Genomic DNA, 19,990 nt, shown 5'->3' on the forward strand with positions numbered 1-19,990 from the left:
AGTTAAACACTGATAAGCCAGATTGTCCTTTCTACATATGGATCTGTCCTTATTGTCCAAGTAAAGACTTCCTACTAAAGCTCTTAAATCATGTTAATATCATGATTTAGCAAAAAAACCCACATTTTTAGTAGAGTTCGGTTTTTCTTTTCCCTTCCAAAAGTGCTGCTAAAGTGATAAACTCTGTCAGTTTCCATTCATCTCCCCAGGGCCAAAAAGGTAGCCTGGAAATGTGAGATGTAAGAATTCATGTTCATCCTGACTTCCAGCCTTGTGTTTCACTTGCTGTTAGATGGGGCATTGTTGAAGAAGCCAGAGAGATCGAGACCTCTGAGTGATGGCCCATGTGTGACTGGTCGTAGCAGACATCCATCTAGTAGTTGTTGGGGATTAGATATGGATTAAGTAATCCTGATATGGTTATACTGCCTTTCTTTAGATGCATTTAACATTTGTTGAATGCAGTTCAGGTGGATCCCAAGATTTGGTACACGGTAGAGTGCAATCTCTTTGCAGCTGCTATGAGAGAGCGGTTTAAAGTTTCTGCTGTAATATGAAAGAGAAAGTTCGGATTTAGACAAATACCAGAATGTGCCATACTGAGTTTATGTTATTTGGTCCAGAGAATTCTGCAAACAGAGTTTTCAGAAATGAGTGTTGGAAATAAAAACAACCAGCTGCATTAGGAATTGAACAACAACTTTGAGTCATGTTTTCCTGAATGTTATTATATGGTGGCTTTTGGAGTATTGGGTAGAATGTGTGAGCACAGCAGAAATAAATCATGGCATTTGTGTGTATAAACTGAAGAAAGGGTTAAACAATGTAATCAAAATTTCAGCCTCATGTTTCAATATATCTACTTTCATGGTGCCAGTTCTATGTCAGCATTATGGTAAGTGGAAAATGCAGTGGGAAGTCTGCAAGAAATTTGCTTTATTGGGGGTGGGGAGGTGTTGTTGGTTTTTTGTGGGGTTTTTTTTTTGTTGTTTTGTTGTTGTTTGTTTTTGTTTCTTGCTGTTTTGTTTTTTACATAAAGTACAGCTCTATCAGCAGTGCTGAAACAGAACTTCCACTTGGGCTGCCCATTCAGTTCTGCCGGGGTCATAGTTACCCACTGGCAAATCCCTTTCAGCAAGGGACTGCTGTGTTGCCCACTTTCCTTTAAGCAAAAATATTCTCTGATTGTCCATATGCCGTTTTACTTTTCAGTTAAAAGATGAGTTTTAGTGAAAATAAGCAAGCTAACAGGAAAAGTGAAAGCTGGATTGGGAATGATGTAATTTAGTAACAGGGAAGTTTCTAAAAGCCTTCTGCTGGTAGCACTGGGAAAAACGTTGACACCTATACACTGCTGGCAGTTCGAAAGCATATTCCCATTCAGCTGCACTTCACCTTGTTTTAGTTCTGTGTTTTTCAAGGAAGAAAACCAAGAAACTGACGATGTGTGTCAATTACATTCTGTCTAATCCTCAAGTAATAACCTTGACACAAGGTGCCTGCCAGGATGTTGAGATTAGGTCTTGGTAATCAGATCTGTGTGGGGTGAGGAAAGGAAGAGTAATGTGGTCTTCATTCCTGACTTCTACTCTTGGCAGATTTTGCCCCTTTGCTTCTATAAAAGCAAAGATGCAGGTTAGTGGGAGCCATTCTTTGGACTTCAGTGAGTTTGAGGTCGGGCTCTGTTATGAAAACAGATTTTTCATACACTTAAACTAAACATGAGAATGTTGTTCTGCTCATGCAGAAGTAAATGCAAAAACAAACCTGCTGTTTTAGAGCCTGCCACAAGAAGGAGTGATGGGAATGCCTTCTTCAGAATTAGAGATGTTGTTTCCACATGGCATTCAAGACCCCAGGACTTAGTCCTGTGTGACTAAGTCCATATCCTGACAGAAAACACCATTATTTCTTATCAGAGCCTTTGCTGCATGCTCGTAGCAAATTCGACCACGCTCATCAGATAACGCTTAATGTTCCTCTGCCTCATTCAAGCTGTGTTGTCTCACCCCCTTTTTCACATCTTGCTTACTCATACCATGATGGCACCACAGTGGTTTTCATATATAAGCTGTAAAGTGCTGATGCATTTCCTGGCTGCACTTTCTAAATAAATGTCTTTCAGTTCTGTTTTGAAATTTGGGAAACTGTTGCCTGAAAGCTTTCTTTCCGCTTAATCAAACTGTTTGCTGAGTTGTTTTTCTTCTGTCTTATCTCTTGGTTGGGACCAAACTGTTTAGATTTGAGTGGTGATGTCTCACTCGTTCACATCCCCTCAGATGGGAGCCTGGGGTTGTTTGAGTTCACAGTGTGGCTAGCCAGGAGCTGTGTGTGACTTGTACTGAAAATGGGCTAATTGTTTTACCCTCTCCTATTCAGTGTCTGTAATCTAGTTTTCCAGATAATTCCTTCAGTTGTCACTCCTTACCTCAAAAAGCCAATCTGAGAACTCCAGGAGACCATCTTCATCCTGGATTTTTTCCATTTTCCTGTCTCTGACATTACTCTGCTTCAGTCTCTCTCCTTTTTTAGCTTTGCGTTTTAACAGCTCATCAGGCCAGGTGCTCAGCTGGTGAATTAACGCCACGTTCCTGGGAAGAAGGCAGAGGGGGAGCCTGCCGTGCTCCAGGTGCAAGGAGGTCACGGTCTGCTTCCCTGCAGAGTGAGTGGCAGCTCCTGGTCCCTTGTGCCTGCGCTGCAGTGTGGGTTGTGCTCTTCACCCGCACCCGTGACAGGTGCCCAGAGACCCTGCTCACCACATCAGCGGGGGATGCTTGACCGGCTCTGAGCTTTGCCTGTAATAGAAAGGGTGAATCTTCACAGCAGTTACAGGTCTTTCCTTTATGGTCTGGTCAGGGAAGGGGTATCAGACAGACAATAAATTTGGGGGTTGGACACCCAAACTGAAGCTCCCCACTTGTAGCTGTACAGCTCTGAATCTTTCTTGCTGAGTATCCACAGGTCAGTGCAGCTCTAAGATCTCCTCTGGGGCATGTTGCTACTGTTTGTGGTGAACCCAGACTCCTGCCCCCCAGAGGAGGTAATGCTGGGGAAAAGATGAGACAGGGCCACTCAACAGCTTTTTATTCCACCCCCCCGCTTCCTCTGTTTCAGTAATCTGAGTGCCCTGTTCTCCTTTTTATTTTCAAATTCCTGCAGATACTTGTCTGGGTAAATGGTTTGTTTCCAGCCAAGGACTAGCCTTTTAAAGATTCCACCCCTCCTTATCCCCCCCTTATTCTTCACATATGAGTGATCAGAAATTATAGATTTTCTTTCTTTGATACTTCGCAAGTGTTGAAAAGGCAAGTTGTTCTGTGTGGCTGAACAAATAATAGTTTCATCACTGGCACTTACCCAATGATAAATGCTTTTCATCTTTAATTTGTAATGTCTGAAAATACCAGCACAAGATGAGGAAAGCATTTTAGATAATATATTAACCTCTCTGAATCTTGTCCATTCTCTGAAACTCAACCTAAGTGTGTTTTGAATATGTAGGAACATGTTCTTTTAGTTTATTCTGCCCCATTCCTTAAACTGGGACTAAGGGAATTTTGTTGAGACACTTCAGTGCAGCTAGACATGAAAGAACTGCTGATCCGAAATCAGCTCTGTGTATACATATAGCCTGTGAAGGATGTGAGAGAAAATATTTGTTTGCTGAACAAGGGCTTTTTGGAGTCCAGCTATCTGCAAAGCCATAAAGTTCAAACCATTTAAAAGCTCCTGGCAAGCTATAATAACATCCTGAGAAGGCGTTGTGAAAAGCTTATGCAAGGAGGGAGCGAGTTACAAAATTTTAGCTAGACAGAGCTTGCAGTGGCAAGATTTCCTGTGCTGCAACTGCATGGTCCCCTGCCCTGGTGTAGGACAAAGATGAATCGGGCCCATTATGAAAGCAATTCATATTTAAATGAGATTTCCAGCCCAGTTCTGCAGTCTCAAGAGGTTTTTCTAAGCATCTGCTCTTTCATGCTGATTTAGACCAAACTTGAACGCTGAATCTTTGGAGAATCATAAACAAATTGTGTTAAATTACCATTAATGGAAACACATCACAAGGAAGGAAAGGCAAGGTTGTTAATGGTATCGCTGTTCTTAACTCAGGCTGTGATGGCTGTAGCCACACAGTCCTGCAGCACAGAAGTAATGTATGTAAGATCACCCACTGTTCTGAGACCTCCAGACAAGCTAAACACAGCGGGGTGAGTAGCACTGGAATTTGTTTTACAGGAAGCCTTTCATTTCCTTGCTTTTGAGGGGTTAAGTGAGGCACTTGAAGTACTGTTCTCCCATGAGGGTTACACTAGGGAAGGGTAGTTTTAGTTTTCCCCTGGGGGCTGCATAGCAGTTTTGGCAGCAGAGGCTGCTGTCGAAAGAGAACAGCCGGATGCAGTGAATCAATGTATTCCCCAGCCGCTCCAGCCGCCTTCCCTTCCTACCCAGTGCTGTCCACTTTTCAGCCTACTGTGTCTGATACTGGTCCCCAGCCCTGTGCTGCCACTGCTGTTCTGATTAGATGGGTGTGCCCCAAAGGCCTCAGACCTTGGTTTCAAAAGGCCTGGACTGGGGCAAAATTAATTGTTGATGGTTTAATTGCTGCTTTTTTTTTTTTATGTCACCTGTGCAATGCATCATATAGAATGTGAATATATTGCAGTATACAGCAATGGCCTCAGTATGAGCCTCTTATTGTCCTTAGGAACACTAGGCTTTCATTAAACCTGTGAAAATCACACCATCGTGCCTAGGCTTGTTCAGGCTGGCTTTGGGAAAATTCAGGTTGTCAAGCCCTGGTCAGGAGTTCCTGATTCGTTAAATTCCTTCCCTGGAATGCCAAGGTGTCAAAAGAGTTCCCCTGGAACAGCCAGCCTTCTGCTGCCCTGGGAAGCCTGTTGCCTTTCTGGCCAGCCTGGCTGGGCATCCAGGTCAGACCCCACAAAGCGCCCTGGCCACAGCACAGATTGCTCTCTGTGGGGAGCAAGACTGGGACCACCGCCAAAAGCAGCAGAGGAGCAAGAGCCTTGAGTGCTTTACCTGTAGTGAGGCCCCAGCAGACAGCCTCTAGAGATGTAGGTCTAACTGTTGGATTTTTATACATGACTTGGAGAATTCCAGCTTTTCTGCAGGTGACCAAGAGCATGAAAGTCCAGGCCTGAGCTCATGGGCTGTGCAGCTCCAGGGCAGGCTTTCCCTGTGGTGGGCTCACAGGTTGGCAAGCTCCTTCAACCATGGACCTTCTCATCATAAGAGTCCTCCAGCTGGCTACCACTAGTGACCAAACTCCAGGTTCAACATGGCTAGTTTTCCAGTCTTTACACTTACCAATTAATAAAGGTCCTCAGGCTTACTGATATCAATTTAATTCAGTACCAGAGATCCCAGAATATATTCTATAATACAAAGTTTCATTTCTACAATAATCTCATTTTGCATGTGTTGGAAAAGACTGAACAGGCACAAATCACTCTGTTTAATCCAAGTGGTTTCAACCTTGTGTGTTTGTTACTTGAAGGAAGAAACAAACAAAAAAAAAAAAAAAAAAAAAAAAAAAAAAAAACAGCAAAAAAACCAAACCCACAACTGCTATGTGATTGTGAATCAAAATGACAAATTTCAATCCAAAAGTCATCATAACATCAGAAAGTCTATCATGGAGATGCGTTCAGTGCAATGGAAAGCCTTCAAAGCTGTTTTGATGAATCTGCCACCATAAGATTTTCCATTATGACATTTTTTATTTAAAATACATAAACAGTATTACAAAAGTTTTATATCTAAAATTGATAAATAAAAGCATTTTCTTATGGTTATCACAATAATAATGGTCTCATTTTGTAGCTGTCCCAGCATTTTCTGATTGTAGATTATAATTTTTAAACCATCCAATATTAAAATAGGATATAAGACAGGGTAAAACTTTCCTCTATAATTTTTCCTAAAATCTTATCAGATTCCTCTAGCTTTCAACTGCATCATGGCCCTAAAATCCACAAATCAGTCTTCCTTTTTGTATTTCATGCTTCAAAATTTCTGAAAGAACTGAATGTTCTTTATAAAAAAAAAAAAAAAAAAAAAAAAGTAATATAGTCCTAGATAAAAATCCTGCATATTTCACTTAACAATGAAAAAAAACCTTTAAAGGAATGTGCATTCCTGCAATACTGCCTATGGTGTTCAATGAGTATCTGTGCCAGCAATGAATGCACATGATGTAATTAAATTAGGTAGCAACAATGCAGGTGGATTGTACGCTTGCTCCCTTAAAAATATCTTCTCAGTATAGACAGAAGATTTTCTTAAACAAACAAACAAAACCCATCCCAGAACTTTTTTCCATCTAGAAATCCTATTTTTTTTTTTTCTTGATGTCCTTTAAATCACAAATCCAATAATATTATACATCATGTAAGATTTGGAAAATTACTTTAAGCCCCTGGGCTTCACGTTGAACTGCTGTCTGAAGAAAAGATTCAAATAATTTTTACAGAGAACTAGAAGATATTTTTGCCATCATTGTTGATCTTGTAAAACATTTTGTGTGAAATTGGACAGCTTATTTAAACACATCTAGTCAAACTGTATATGAAACTCCTTTTTTCTTGAAAACTTCTTCCACACTTGCCTTTCTCATTAACCCAGTAGTTTTCCATAGCGAGTACCACTCTGGGCCTACTTACATCACTGATTTTTATGCCATTAATTTCAATGGAAGCAGGATGTGGTCCAGCAAATTATCCCTCAGCATGGTTTGCTCAGTATTGCATTAGACCATAGGAATACTGAAATCTCCTTATGAATTTAAGTCTTTAAAATAGCCATTCTTGTGTTTGCAATGTAAGTTACTTCTATTCTTTGATGATTTCTCAAATTATTGAAAAGGTTCTCTCAATAGGCAAGCCTTCTAAGGCAATATAGTCATCATTAAACACCTTACAGACATCCTAAATATTGAGGAAAAACACCAGTAATCCAATAGAGTTAATTAGGCCTAATCGTAAAGAATTTATTCATGACCACTGCATGAGTCATTTTAATGTTGTTTATGAACTCTTTGAACTACCGGAAGAAAGGTATTAGTGTTGGATTTTGAGGACTATACTTGAGCTGCTAGAAAATAAATACAAAAGGAAAATTCTTGTATGTAGCCTATATCTTTTTTCTTGTCAGCTCTGTTATTCCTCTACTTTGAATGAAGTCCTGCAGTGATCAGTGTCCTTTTACTTTTCGTCTTCCATGAATACCATCCCGTGAGCTCTCCAAGGTCAACACATTGTTTTCTAGTATCTATAATATTTTCCCAAGACTAAGTTTATGGTAGTACACTTGTTTTTGTCATGAAATGCCAGGATCTGGAAGCAAACTGCGATTGCCAAAGACCCAGACACACAAACACACACAAATGACACTTGAACAACTGGACCTTGTTCCCATGATTTGTAAAGTGTTCTGGGGCCTGATCTCTGCAATGCAAGTGCCAAACTGGGTTTTTCATATTCTCATGCTCAGCTTTTGAACTTGGATTAACACCACATTTTTTTCCTCCCTATCATAATTTACTTACACTGGCTTGGTTTTACGTTGGCATTCTTTAAGTAATATCCAAATCATACACCTTCTCTGCAGTATTCTCATGAATACCAGAGCTGTAGAATAAATAATGTTGACGTGTGTTGGCGAAGTGCTTTTATACTTGGATTCCTCATTAAATTACATTCAATTTTAGTTATAATGAGCATAATCCATTTGATACTGTTGACCCAAATTCCCCTGAGGAAAGCTGCGGTTCTGAGTTGATATTTGCATCTCTGAGTCAACTGAGTAACGTACGAAATCACGTCAGACTTCAAATCTGGAAAATGTCCTTTTCCAATGTTACTCTAGGAGTTGTGACTAATTTATATTGCAGAAATGTACTCCTGCCATCCTTTACAGCTCTTGGTGTAGTCTAATCTTGCCACTTCCCTAGCTTACATGACACTTTACTTATCTGTAACCTGTCTTTGTAAACACCTTATGAGAACACTGACCATCAGGAAGTAGTAGCACTTTTCTGAAACTCATCCCTGGGTGTCTTTTCTGAAATCATATTTCTTTTGTCTGTCACCCTCCTTAATCATTCCTCTTCTGCAATAAATTGTTATTTCTCTCCCTGTTAGAATTCTTTGCTGTCATTCATCATGTTATGAGTACCTTTTTTTTGAGAACAGGATCAAAATCCTACTAGTCTTCATGAAGCCTTTAACTCTTTTCCTTTTTTACGATGTAGAAACTAGAGAGCTCTACTCAGAGTGTTGTCTTCTTTAGGACAGTTTCGCTGATTTGTCTGTTTCAGAGTTTTGGGGTGCTTTGGGAGAAATGGTCCATTTGGAAAGACGGAATTGTCAGTATTGTGAGTGTTACTCTCAGTTTCATAAATAGAGAGTCTACGATAAGGAAGCTTTTGAAATTTTTCGTCTGAAAATTTAATAGACAAAAGGGACCTTCAAAGATTCCAGAGGCGAAATAGTTTTACCGAGTCATTGCAGAAGATCAACCATACAGTTCAAAGCATGTATTTGTGATTTCATCTGACCTTTGATCAAGATAGCTGGATCCCTGTACTCACAATAACACCACATGTAGAGGCTCTGCAGAGAGGAAGTAGTCTTAAAACCTGTGTATGTAATTCCTTTTTCATATATCATTGGGGCATGGGATTAGCCCTGTAAAAGAGAGCTTGTAATTTTGCAGGTGCTAAACTGATGACTTGCACAGCAATTGCAAAGAGGTAAACTTCATAAGTTTGTTTTCTGGGACTGCTGAGAAATACCACAGAAGGTCTTCATAAACAGACCAGGAAAAACCTGTCTAGTTTAGCTATATTGATCCTGCTTTGGTGTTAGAGAAGGAAATGGGTGATTTCTTGATACCATTTAGAGCTCCACTTTCTGTGGTTCTTAATTCCCAGATGCATACTCAGGGTGACTCTCTACCTGTAGATTTTTGGGTAGAAAGTAACATTATCGAATACAACCATCACAGAACTTGTACTTGTCTCAATCCTTTATTCAAAGTGAATATCCAATTAAACCACTCACTTCAATATCCCACTGGTTTTCTCATTTGTTGACTCATGCAGAATGAGGGCAGAAGAGTGCTGCTGAACACCTGATTACATCTTTGGCAATGGGAAAACTACATAGACAAACACCAAGAGTGCCAACTCAGCATTCAAATCTCAAATAAATCGAATACCAGAGGCCAAATTAAGCTTTTACTTTACTGTTTTCTTCAGTCGACAAATGCAAATATATTTTTCCATTATTTATGTCTTGACAGATGATAATGAATGTGAAAATGCTACTCAGCCTTGTGGAGAGCACGCCAATTGCACAAACACAGTGGGAAGTTATTTCTGCATGTGTGCGCCCGGCTTCAAATCTAGCAATGGTCAACAAACTTTTGTACCTAATGATGGAACCTCCTGTGTGGGTAAGTTATTAATGTCTGCCAGCTAGCTTTATGTTGTCACTTTTCTCTTATTGCGTTTGTTAATTACAGAAACCTAGCAAAATGCTTTCAGAATTGTGACATTTGGTATCTGGATATAAAATTCCCATATTTTGCACTGGTACAGACTTTATATTCCAGTTCAGGCCCACGCTTCTCACTCATAACACAGCAGCTGCCATTGCTTTCAGTAACATTCCAATCTTGTCTCTGCTTACAATGTTTTTAACCCACATGTCACAGTTTTAAATTATGAATATATAGTCAAGGTAACACAGAAATCGCCATTCCACCCAATTATGCCACTGTTTCACTGATCTGTGAGCCAGGTCATAATATTCTTAAAACAAAGCAGAGTGAGACAGTATTCTGCATTCAGGTCTCTTGGGACCAACAAAATTCCCTATACATTTGACCTGCTGTGCTCCAAATATCTTCTGTTTGGGGGCTTTGGCTGGGATATTTCGGTAATTTTTCAAGTCTGATCAAAAGCAATGAGCAAGATCAGCAGTTATCCTACCTCCTGTGCCATCCACCAGCCTCTGTTTCTGTAGCAGTTGGATGGATCATGTACAAGATTATAGGGTAGGAAAAGTTCTCTGGAAAAATGTTATTTCTGAACAACTATGCAATCCTTTAGGATTTCCTTTGAATGGGAGAACTGTAACTATCCTCTTTTTTCAAACTCCTGGTAATTTTCTCTGTATGTTGCAACAGTCCTCAGGGAATGGGAAAATGAGAAATAAATCTATTGCCCTTTACACCTTTATGCTGACTGTGTCTCATTCTAGATATGTCTCCTGTGAGCTTGTGAGTGCTGACAACCTCTCTTCTTACAGCTCTTAATATCAGCAGAATGGCTGCATATTAAGCCAGAAAGTGATCTAATCAACATTTCTTGCCCATTGCTCACATCCATCTAAAAGAGCTCTGCTTTATCCAGCCGCTATGAATCGTTTTTAAATTAGCTGGGACCGAGACGGTTAGCACATTGAGCTGTAAATTTTCTCACAGTTTCTGGTCCAGGCTTTGATTTTTACATTATGACTTTTCCTCAGCTTCAGAAGTTTTGTCTTCAAAGTTATTTCTCTGACTGTTCTTGTCACTTTAGTTTTTACCATTAGCTTGCTAATTTCTTTTTCTTTTTGCCCTCTTTTCTTTCCTGGACAGACTGATCTTTTTTCATCCTCTACTGGCGGTTAGTTTACCACTTTTCTTCTCCTTTTTGCAAATCCATATGGGAGGAGCTCAGAGCTTCAAAAACGCACACTGATATAAAAAATTACCTGTGGGCACCTTTTCTCATTAAACAAGTGTACCAATTACTTTACCAAGCAGCGAGTCCTAAAGACAACCTTTTGATCCACAATTAATTTTCTGCTTTATCTGCCAGGGAAACTATAATATGTATTTTGTAACAAATAGACCTGCTGCTACAGGTAGTAGGTATGACTTGCGCAGAAGCAGCTGACAACGGTATATTCAGGGTGTACTATACATAGCTGAGGCAATTACTGTAGTTGTCATTGTAAATACAGTACAAGTTATCCAGTAGAAATCAGAAGACAGAGCTATCAAGTACTCATCCTACCCAAGTTTGTAGGGCCACAAAATATTTTCACATTCTGCAAAGTCTTATGTTTTCTTCTTTGTATATATATAATGTATGTGGCAGTAATACGTAGGTTGAATTTTGGAGGGTATGCCATCGTGCAACCTGTTTGTTTATAGTCAGATGCCATCAAAAATACCTGGGGTTCCCAGTGGTTCAAACGTGGTACATCACTGTGTGTATGAGTCTATTTCAAAGGCCATAGGCACATACATGTGCATTCCTTCCCTCTTTGGATATTGTATTAAACTTCCAAATACAAGGTGATTATAACTCTCAAGATAGTGAATCAAAAGAAAACTTGGGCCAACAGCTTTGGGAAATGTCAGCTCACCTTTAATCTGACCAGAAGGTGAAGTTTTGAGTTGAGGTTCAGCAGTACTTCATCCATGTTACTAGGCAGAATTAGCAAAGGGATGACAATGAAACCTGCAGATAGAGGAGGAACTGGAGGGTAGGGAGAGAGAAAAAAAGAGAAAGAGAAAGGAAATGGAGAATTAAAAAAGAGGAATGCAGACGTGATTATTCAGAAGATGATATTTTTCTGCTGTTCTGAATGTGAGCTATTCAAATCTATTTACTGTGTAAAAAACAAGTTTTTTTCCCTAGACTTCACATTTTCTTGAGTGTTCAACTGCAGATAAAAAGGTGAAATAGAAACCTACTTTTTTCACCCTGGTCAGCAGAGTAAAAACATGAAAATGGCCCTCTTTAAGATGAAAGTAACATCTGTGCTATTCTGCCTTTTCCAGGAACATGCTGTTAGTTTTCTTCAAGTTTTTCCTGGCTTCTTCTGAGGGTATTGGGAACACACCCCTTCTCCATCAAGTCCTTTTATGTGCCAGGGGAGTTGTTCAGTGGATGGGACATGGCATTATGCCACATTGCCAACTTTTCTTTTACATGTACAATTCGTAGGCCTTTTCATTTTTACTTTGTGTCTGCTGCTGCCTTCCACAGTATGGAAACATGGGGAGGGAACATCTAGTCCTTTGCAATTGGACTTTTCAATCACTTGCAAGCTACTAATAAGCAGAAGGTATAATGTAGACATCAAGCTGTCTTGACTGACTGGTGAGGAATCAAAGCGATGTAGGTACAATCCGGTAATTGGCAAGACTGAACATAATAACTGTTCTCAGTACTTTTAATTTAATTGGGATTTGCTTGCCTGCTGCAGTAAATGAGGAGTGACGAAGCACAGAAATAAAATAAAAGGTTATAAATCTATTTTCACACTAGCCTAAGTGGTGTTGGTGATATTATTTTTCTGATCGGAGCTATTATAAAAGCTTCAAAGTTCAGCCCCAGGAGTTGTTTTGAATATTTACTAAAAGGCCAGGGCTTTTTGCAGAGCTGTGGCAAATGCTCTTCTGTTTAAAAAGCTGCTGTTCTTCAACCTTTGCTCGGGAATGTTGTCTGTGAAGACTGTTCACACAAGCCTTGGCAGCCCAGTCCCGCTCCTGTAGTAGATCAAGGAGGACAGTTTGAGATCCTCACCCCAAAGCTCCATTGCTGTAAGCACTGAAAAGCTGTTGTCCATGTGTGGTCCAACAATTGCATATTTGGTTAAAAAGACATAACTACAAAATATAAAGAAACAAAAACCTACAGCTACCGCACGCAGTATTTCAAAGCAGGAATTTAAAAGCAGCATTCTTGCAACTCTCACAAATTGTTGGCAGCCCCTGACAATCTCATTGATTTAAAAGGGATACAAAGCTGATTAGTACCTTCCAAGATCAGGCCTATTGCCTTTTAATTTTGTCATCTAGGAGATTTTTCTTCTCTAGGAAACAGTCAATTAGATAGGCGTGATATGGACTCATTCCATATGGACGACTTAACTGCAGAAAGTCTATTTGCATGTACTCGACAGGGTGTCTCTATCAGACTTTAAATAGCCATCCTGTTGCCAGATATGTGCCTTGGTACTTGAGTTTCTGCTGTTGTTTTGGATAATCCTGACTTCTCATTAAAATCTCCATTACACTTAATATCTGACATAATTACAAAAGGAAGAGTAATTTGTATGAATACCCAATAATGACAAATAAATGATTTATCAAACTACGTTCATGAAAAGCAAATTATCATAATAGTTTTGAAATACTTGCATCAGTAAATTACATGGAAACGTGATACTTAGCAATCGTAGTCTGGAAAGTATTCAAATATTTATTTATTTATAAGTCATTGTAAGTTTTAGCAAAGCTTGCTCTCGATTGCTGCTGTTTTAGCACTGTGCTACATGCTGAATACCTTGTGAAGATGTACGTGTCCTTCTCTGTGTAGCTGACAAGGCCAAATAAATCTTTGGTATAGGACTGATGTGTGTTCTTGTTATACAAACTGGTATTGTCATGGTTTTCACCCTTGACACTTCAATTCATTCCAAGTTTCTCTGTCTTACACAGAGTCACACAACAGGGCACTGACAGGCACCCACTTGTTTCAAAAAGAGCTTTATAATTTACTGATGTTAGAGGTTATTTAAATGGCAAGAGTAAGAACTTCAGCCTTATGTCTTTAAATGACAGCATTTAATTATGAGGTAGCCTGTGTGTAGCAGTATATTAAGCTTCTTTTTCCCCTTTTCTTCACTTTTGCCAGATTTATTGCTGTATAGCATGGTGAGCTCCATTATTCTGAAAGTATGGATAATGCAAAACTCAGCTTGTTAAATAGAAACATTTGCAGTTTGGGGCATTAAATATGGAAACAAACTATTGCCCTAATGCAGATAATTGTAATTTAACATTGTACTTTAAACCTCAGTGCTTGCCCCAGCCCATTCAGACACACAGCCCCCTTGGCGCCCCCATCTGAAGAGCAGAGATGGTTGTGCTGGGGAGGGCGGGTGTGCTTCCAGACCCACCTCTCCTTCTTGCTCCTGGCAGGTGGGTGTCTGAACAGCTTTTCAATGGGAGATTCTGAACCATGGGCTTAAAAAGCAGCATTTCAGGTGCAAATCAGAGTCACTGCTTGGTGAGGAAAGTAGGGGTGTGAAAGTGAGGTGAGACCTCAACCATCTCCGTGAACCCTAGGAAGACCTCTTGGCTTCTGAACAGAAGGAACTGGGGAATGAGGCACAAAACAGCAAAAAAGTGTGTGGATGCAGAAAGGCTCTCTTGCCATTAGTAATGTTCTACTAGGTTAACAAAAATGCTGTCCAAATAGGCAAATGGCCCCCAGGTATCCTTCAGACATCTTTCTGTATTCCCTAGATACACCCACAGACATACAGTACATTTTTCTGTTCTTCCACAATTTCTCTAGCAATCTTATTTCACATACATTATTGCTCATTTTTGTTACATTCTTTTTTGATAACCACCAACAATGCTCTATCAAAAGAAAAGCACACACAAAAACATAGTTCACATATGCTAATAGTGCATTTCTAGCCCCCTATAACTCCTTTCTGCCTGTTTGTTGTTAAAACCCATCCAGCTGCACGACGGGCCCCTATCAATTCAGGTCACTATTCTTCTCCACTGATCAGTTAATCTGTTCTCCTTTTTTCACTAATTTCCCAAATTCAGTGTCATGCAAGTTCTTAAGTTGTGTTCCTCTCCATTCACCCCCTCTCTGCCTTTACTGTCCTTCTCTTCAGTTTTCAGGCTCTTCTCCCCTCATGCTGTTCCTTTAAATCTGCTCACAAGTCACTTCTTCATTTCTCAACACATTTCATTAGATATACCTGTCCCAAAGCTGTTCACTCTTTTCTCCTTTCCAGCACAGCATTTCACAGTCCATTACTTCATTCTTCAGAATTATTTGGTATTGTTCCCAGTTTACTTTCTCCGTTGAGTTATTTGATCTCTATCCTCAGCCAACCAAATAATGCAAAATAATCCCCACTCCAGCCAGAGAGTTAGGACCCAGCTCTCCTAAATCGATCAATTCATGGATTCGCTTACCGGAATTCATCAGTTTAACTCTTGGACTGTGCCCCACCCAGTTACTGAACCTGTCTTCCTAATGGCAAATTATTTACAAGCACAAAAGCCATTTTAGGCAAATGTAATTTAAATGTGGATTAAAAAATAAAAAGACATGCCAAAAACTTTAAAGGGCACAGAGCTTAAATCTTAGATTAACGAGATGGATAGAGTGATCTTTTGTAGCATCGTTTTAATGCCGTGACTTAAAAGAAAAGGCTGCAGTTTTCTTTCTCTTTTCTAACTGAATCATAAGGCTGAGAAAATCTATTTAGTCTAATCTCTGGAAAATGGATATCAGATTATTTGCATCATGCTGAGCATTTTGTTATGATAGAATTAATGTTTAAACTGGTGGTTTAAAACATGAACAATGCAGTATTATATAGCAATAAAAGTGGTGGCATAAAAAGATGATCAATTATGATTTATTCTTCTAATCCCTAAGTATTATAATTGGGAGGTGTTTTGCCCTAAAGTTTGTCTTTAAGTTTTTGCCTTTTTTTTTTTTCCCCATGAAATTTTATTATGACACTGCTTGCAGTGTGCAGGGCTATTACCAACAAAGCACAAGGTGTTAGTCTGTAAATACTTAATAAAAAATTCAATTTCTCACAATATTTGCAGATGTAGATGAGTGCAGCACTGAAGGAACTGTTGCCTGTGGAGATCATGCAAAATGTGAAAACGTGGATGGAGGGTATAACTGCTCCTGTAAGGAAGGTTATCAACCATCCACAGGAAAATTGCAGTTTAAGCCAAATGATGGCACTTCCTGCCAAGGTACCTGATATTATAAAGGTTTATGTGTTATTATAGAGCTACATCTTCTGAGAAACCCACCAGTGCCTCTTTATCTTCAGTAAGATTAATCAGTGAGACAAGAAAAAGAGGCTGGGCAGTGGTATCTACATTTCCTGAGAATAGAATTGTTTCATATATGTATTTTTGCTAACCAGTGAGATGAAATCCATTTGAAATAATGGATACCTCCTCCGAGTTGTCAGACCTGTTCTCCTCTCTGTAAATTTGAGCTGTGTCTTAACTTCACCTGTGGAAGTCCCAAGAAAAGAGGCCAAACTATCTACCTGAGTAAAACAAAAGCTCAGAGCCTGAGTCCAATCCGGTGCTGTAAATTTGGCCAAGAAAAAGTCTTAGCAGTTGAAGTTTGAGAATGCAGTGCTGTGTCTTACGTGCATAAATTCACAATGCTGGTGGTTTAAACAAGAGCTCTTACAATGAGTATATATTGAATATTGATTAATCTGCAATATATAATTACTTTCTCTTTAATTTCTACAGAAAATCCAAAGGCCAAGTGTGAGTTATACAAAGACTGCATAACTGAACATATTAATAGAACTTTAGCTGGAGTAAGTAGCATTGGTTTATAGATTAATTGCCAAATCCTTTAATTGTTTCTGTTTGGAACTGTTATTTCAGTTATAATAGTTCTTAAGGAGCTTTTAACAAATGCTTTAAGCATACAATTGAACTTAAGCATGTTTACAGAGGTCTCTCTAATAATTGCAAATTATTTGAAATGAGTTGTATGTTCAAATCACGATAACAACTTGCTGGGAGTCTGTGTGTTCTGTTTCCAGTAAAGTGAGTCATGATGCATGAAAAATTCAGGAGTGTGGTAATCACTCAACTGGTTCTGTAATTTCTGAAGTTACACATTGTTGCATTTACTGATGTGCAATTATTTGCTTGTTCAGAGTTGAAAGGCAGCAAGATAGCTTACAAAAGTAATGTCAACAAGTGACAAAATAGAAAATGGAGCAATAACACCCTGGTATGCTAGTATATTTACTCCTCAAAGCATAGTATGTAAAGTGGCACAGAATGTATAGACTCCAAGACTCTGGACTCAAGACCTTTTTCACTGGAGGCAGAGATTCCTGAAGTGAATTTTAAAAATATTAATGAATTCACTGTTCATTAGTGTACAGTTATAGTATTGCCTAATTTAAAAGGATAAATGAATTAAAACCAGCTGTGTATGTTTGCATTTTACACTGAGCATTTTACACTTACCTAGTATAAGATATGCATTGTATTAACATGCTTTCTATGTTAACCTGCAGTGTAAAATATTATATTAAATATAATACATGCTTACTGCATTTATGCATAAAGACATGGTAAATGCCACAGCAGGATCTTAAATTGAAGGTTGTTATTTGTTTGGGTGGTTTTTTTTGTTTGTTGTTTGTTTGTCTGTTTGGGTTTTTTTAATATGAAGTCAAACTAAATGTAAATCAAAGTAATAAGGCAAAATACCTCAATTTCTTATAAATAACAGTGTCAACTTTTAGCCAATTTTTTAGCCTATATTCTAGTTCTATTCAGTTGAGGTCAAAGATGAAGGAAGCCCCACAAAAGCTGTTTAGCAGCAGAGACTCCTGATCTTATAAAATCAGGTGTTGGGGAGGGGGGGGTTGATGGCTAAAATCTCATTAGATTTCAGTATCATGAAGTAATAATTCTTTTCTTTTTCACCCATGAGACTGAAACTTGCAATTTTAGTCTTCATCTCACCGTCTCTAGTTTATTACTTTTTAAACTAATTGTTTTATGTAAGTGCATTTAGCAGTTCATAAACTGAAGCAGTGAAGGTGAAATAGGCAGTGCAATTTCACTAAGCCACATACTTTATAATCTGCACTTGAAAAAAACAAAACAAAACACACACCAAAAAAACCCTAAAAATATAAATACCGCCCACCTCTTCAGCTAAAATTTGACAAAAAAGACTCAAGAGAGTAACCATATCACAAATACTTATTTATTTTTACAGAACATTTACTAATTTGTTTTGATGCATTAAGATAACACTGAGCTACAGTAATAAATAAGAAAAAAAAAAGAGAAAGAAGGGTAATGATAGCAGATGACTTAAAAAAAAATCATACTTGCTTGTTAGGGTTATACCAGGCATGTGTAACACCATTGATTTATAAGTCAACCTGTTGATTTAATTACTGCTTCTTTTTATGCACAAGTGCACAAGAGTCTCAAAAACCAGTATGTTAACTCATGGAAATTCGTCATTTGCATTGGCTTTACTTTCATTTGCAAAAATGTGACTTTACCTGTTTTAATCAGATGTGAATTTTTGTATTTTTCAGATTAGTCATTTTAAAACACCCCTGGAGATGCTGCAAGAAATTAATAAGAATACTTTGGGACCACTTTTACCTGTAGATGTGATTTCATATGTTGAAGCACTATCGTATTCATCACTGAATACCATGCATTACTCGGTTTCTGACAATGAAGCAATTCGTAATACAACCATTAATGTGAGTGGATCAAGCCTGAAAGCTGTGTGATTTTGTCTTATTTTACAAATAGTGTATGACTCTTTGGCTTAAAAATATTATTTTATTTACAGGTTTTTGTTAGCACGCTGAACAATTTTTTACAAAAAGACAAAATTACAGCCTGGGAAGCTCTGCCTGTAGATAACCAAAGACGGAGCCTGACTAAGCTGTTGCACACTGCAGAACAAGCGACACTTCTCATGTCACAGAACTTAAAAAAGACAACACAGCTAGATGCTAATTCAAGTGACATAGGTAAGATAAAGAAAATAAATCTAAGCTATACTTCAGATGTGGGTTACACTAAGAAGTTTTTCCGCACAATTATGAAGATTAGAGATGCTGTTATGTGAAACATACAGGTGTTAATTTGTATGAGTTTCATAACTAACACCTGACTTTCAGTGTAGGTATCATAATTTTCAAAGATTGAACATTAGAGCCCAGAACCCAGTGGCTGTGGGAAGTTGTCCTTTTAGAGTGTGTTTCAATCTCTTGCTATAGTCACACTGTCACTGTGAATCTGGATGCATCTTATACGCACAAAATTATCTTATACGCCTTATATGCATAAAAACACCAGTGGAATCAAAATTGTATTTGCTCTATACGGATTTTTTACTCTTTTTCGTTCAGGGAAGGTATTATAAATGAACTTGGAATAAGGATTGTATGCAGTGAATCCAGTCTTGCATGGCTTTATTTTCAGAGAAATTCCTCATTTTCAGAGGAATTTCAGAGAAGAACTGGTTAGTCCATTTTGCTCTCCTACCTTGCCTCTGTGTGCTGGTGTCTTCACGCCAAATCCTGCTGATTTCCCTGTGGTAACAATAATTCTACTATTCCTTCAAAGGAAGCAGACTAAGGATAATACCACCTGCTTCTGAAAATCCTAATAAAGCATTTCTGATTCCTTTGGCATTGGCCACTCTTTCATTTTTGTTTTTCCTGAATCTACTCAAACTGCATGTGACCTGATTTCTTATTGTAGATTCAGTACAGTCCTTCAGTACCTCTTACTGGTTTAGAAGATGATTTGATGAGAAAAATTTCTCCTTTGGTCCCAAGGCAGGTCAAACCTCCTGTTCTTCCCTCACCTTTCTGAAACTAAATTAGCAAGATTGATGAAAATATAGGGACAGATTTTTTTCCATGACATAAACTCTGCAGAAGCAGGTTTCCGCTGATGCAGAGCACCTCTGGGCATGCGGCACATCCAGAGCGGTGCCAGGAGCCAGCACTGAGGGGCCAATTCCTCATGGCCCCGAAGCTGGGGCCATGAAGGTCAAGCAGAGGGAGGATTCGGGTGCAGGCTCTGGTGGCAGCGTGGACATCACTTAGACTAAGGCGACAAAAAAAGCTGATCAAGAGAATGGGAGGGAATTTCCATGTTGAAAGATCAATCATTTTTTGGCTTGCTTTTGTTCCAAAATGGGAAACTCTATGATCTCTTTTCCAAAGTGGCCCCAAAGACTAACATCTTTTGTTATTGACTCTCAGCATGAATATATTTTCCACAGAGCTTATACGCACCCCACACATCTATTTTGGGACAAGACCCATAGCATTACTGCTCTCTCTCCACTGGTTGTTATAGTGCAAGCTCTTGA

General features: G+C 38.8%; 1 protein-coding gene across 4 annotated transcripts in view; it reads left to right on the forward strand.

Moving 5' to 3' along the window:
* Positions 1-19,990, forward strand: part of ADGRL4 (adhesion G protein-coupled receptor L4) — a 74,828-nt gene that overhangs the window by 29,300 nt on the left and 25,538 nt on the right. For 2 of the 4 annotated variants that reach the window (XM_082053049.1, XM_082053051.1), the window contains exons 3-7: positions 9,325-9,477; positions 15,679-15,834; positions 16,354-16,424; positions 18,186-18,359; positions 18,452-18,635. In XM_082053049.1, the coding sequence (XP_081909175.1) occupies positions 9,325-9,477; positions 15,679-15,834; positions 16,354-16,424; positions 18,186-18,359; positions 18,452-18,635 (738 nt within the window). The remainder of the gene's footprint in view (positions 1-9,324; positions 9,478-15,678; positions 15,835-16,353; positions 16,425-18,185; positions 18,360-18,451; positions 18,636-19,990) is intronic. The other 2 variants (XM_082053050.1, XM_082053052.1) reach the window with 2 other exon arrangements.

Source organism: Streptopelia decaocto, assembly GCF_964273445.1.
Source record: "Streptopelia decaocto genome assembly, chromosome: 5".
NCBI classification, from domain to species: domain Eukaryota; kingdom Metazoa; phylum Chordata; class Aves; order Columbiformes; family Columbidae; genus Streptopelia; species Streptopelia decaocto.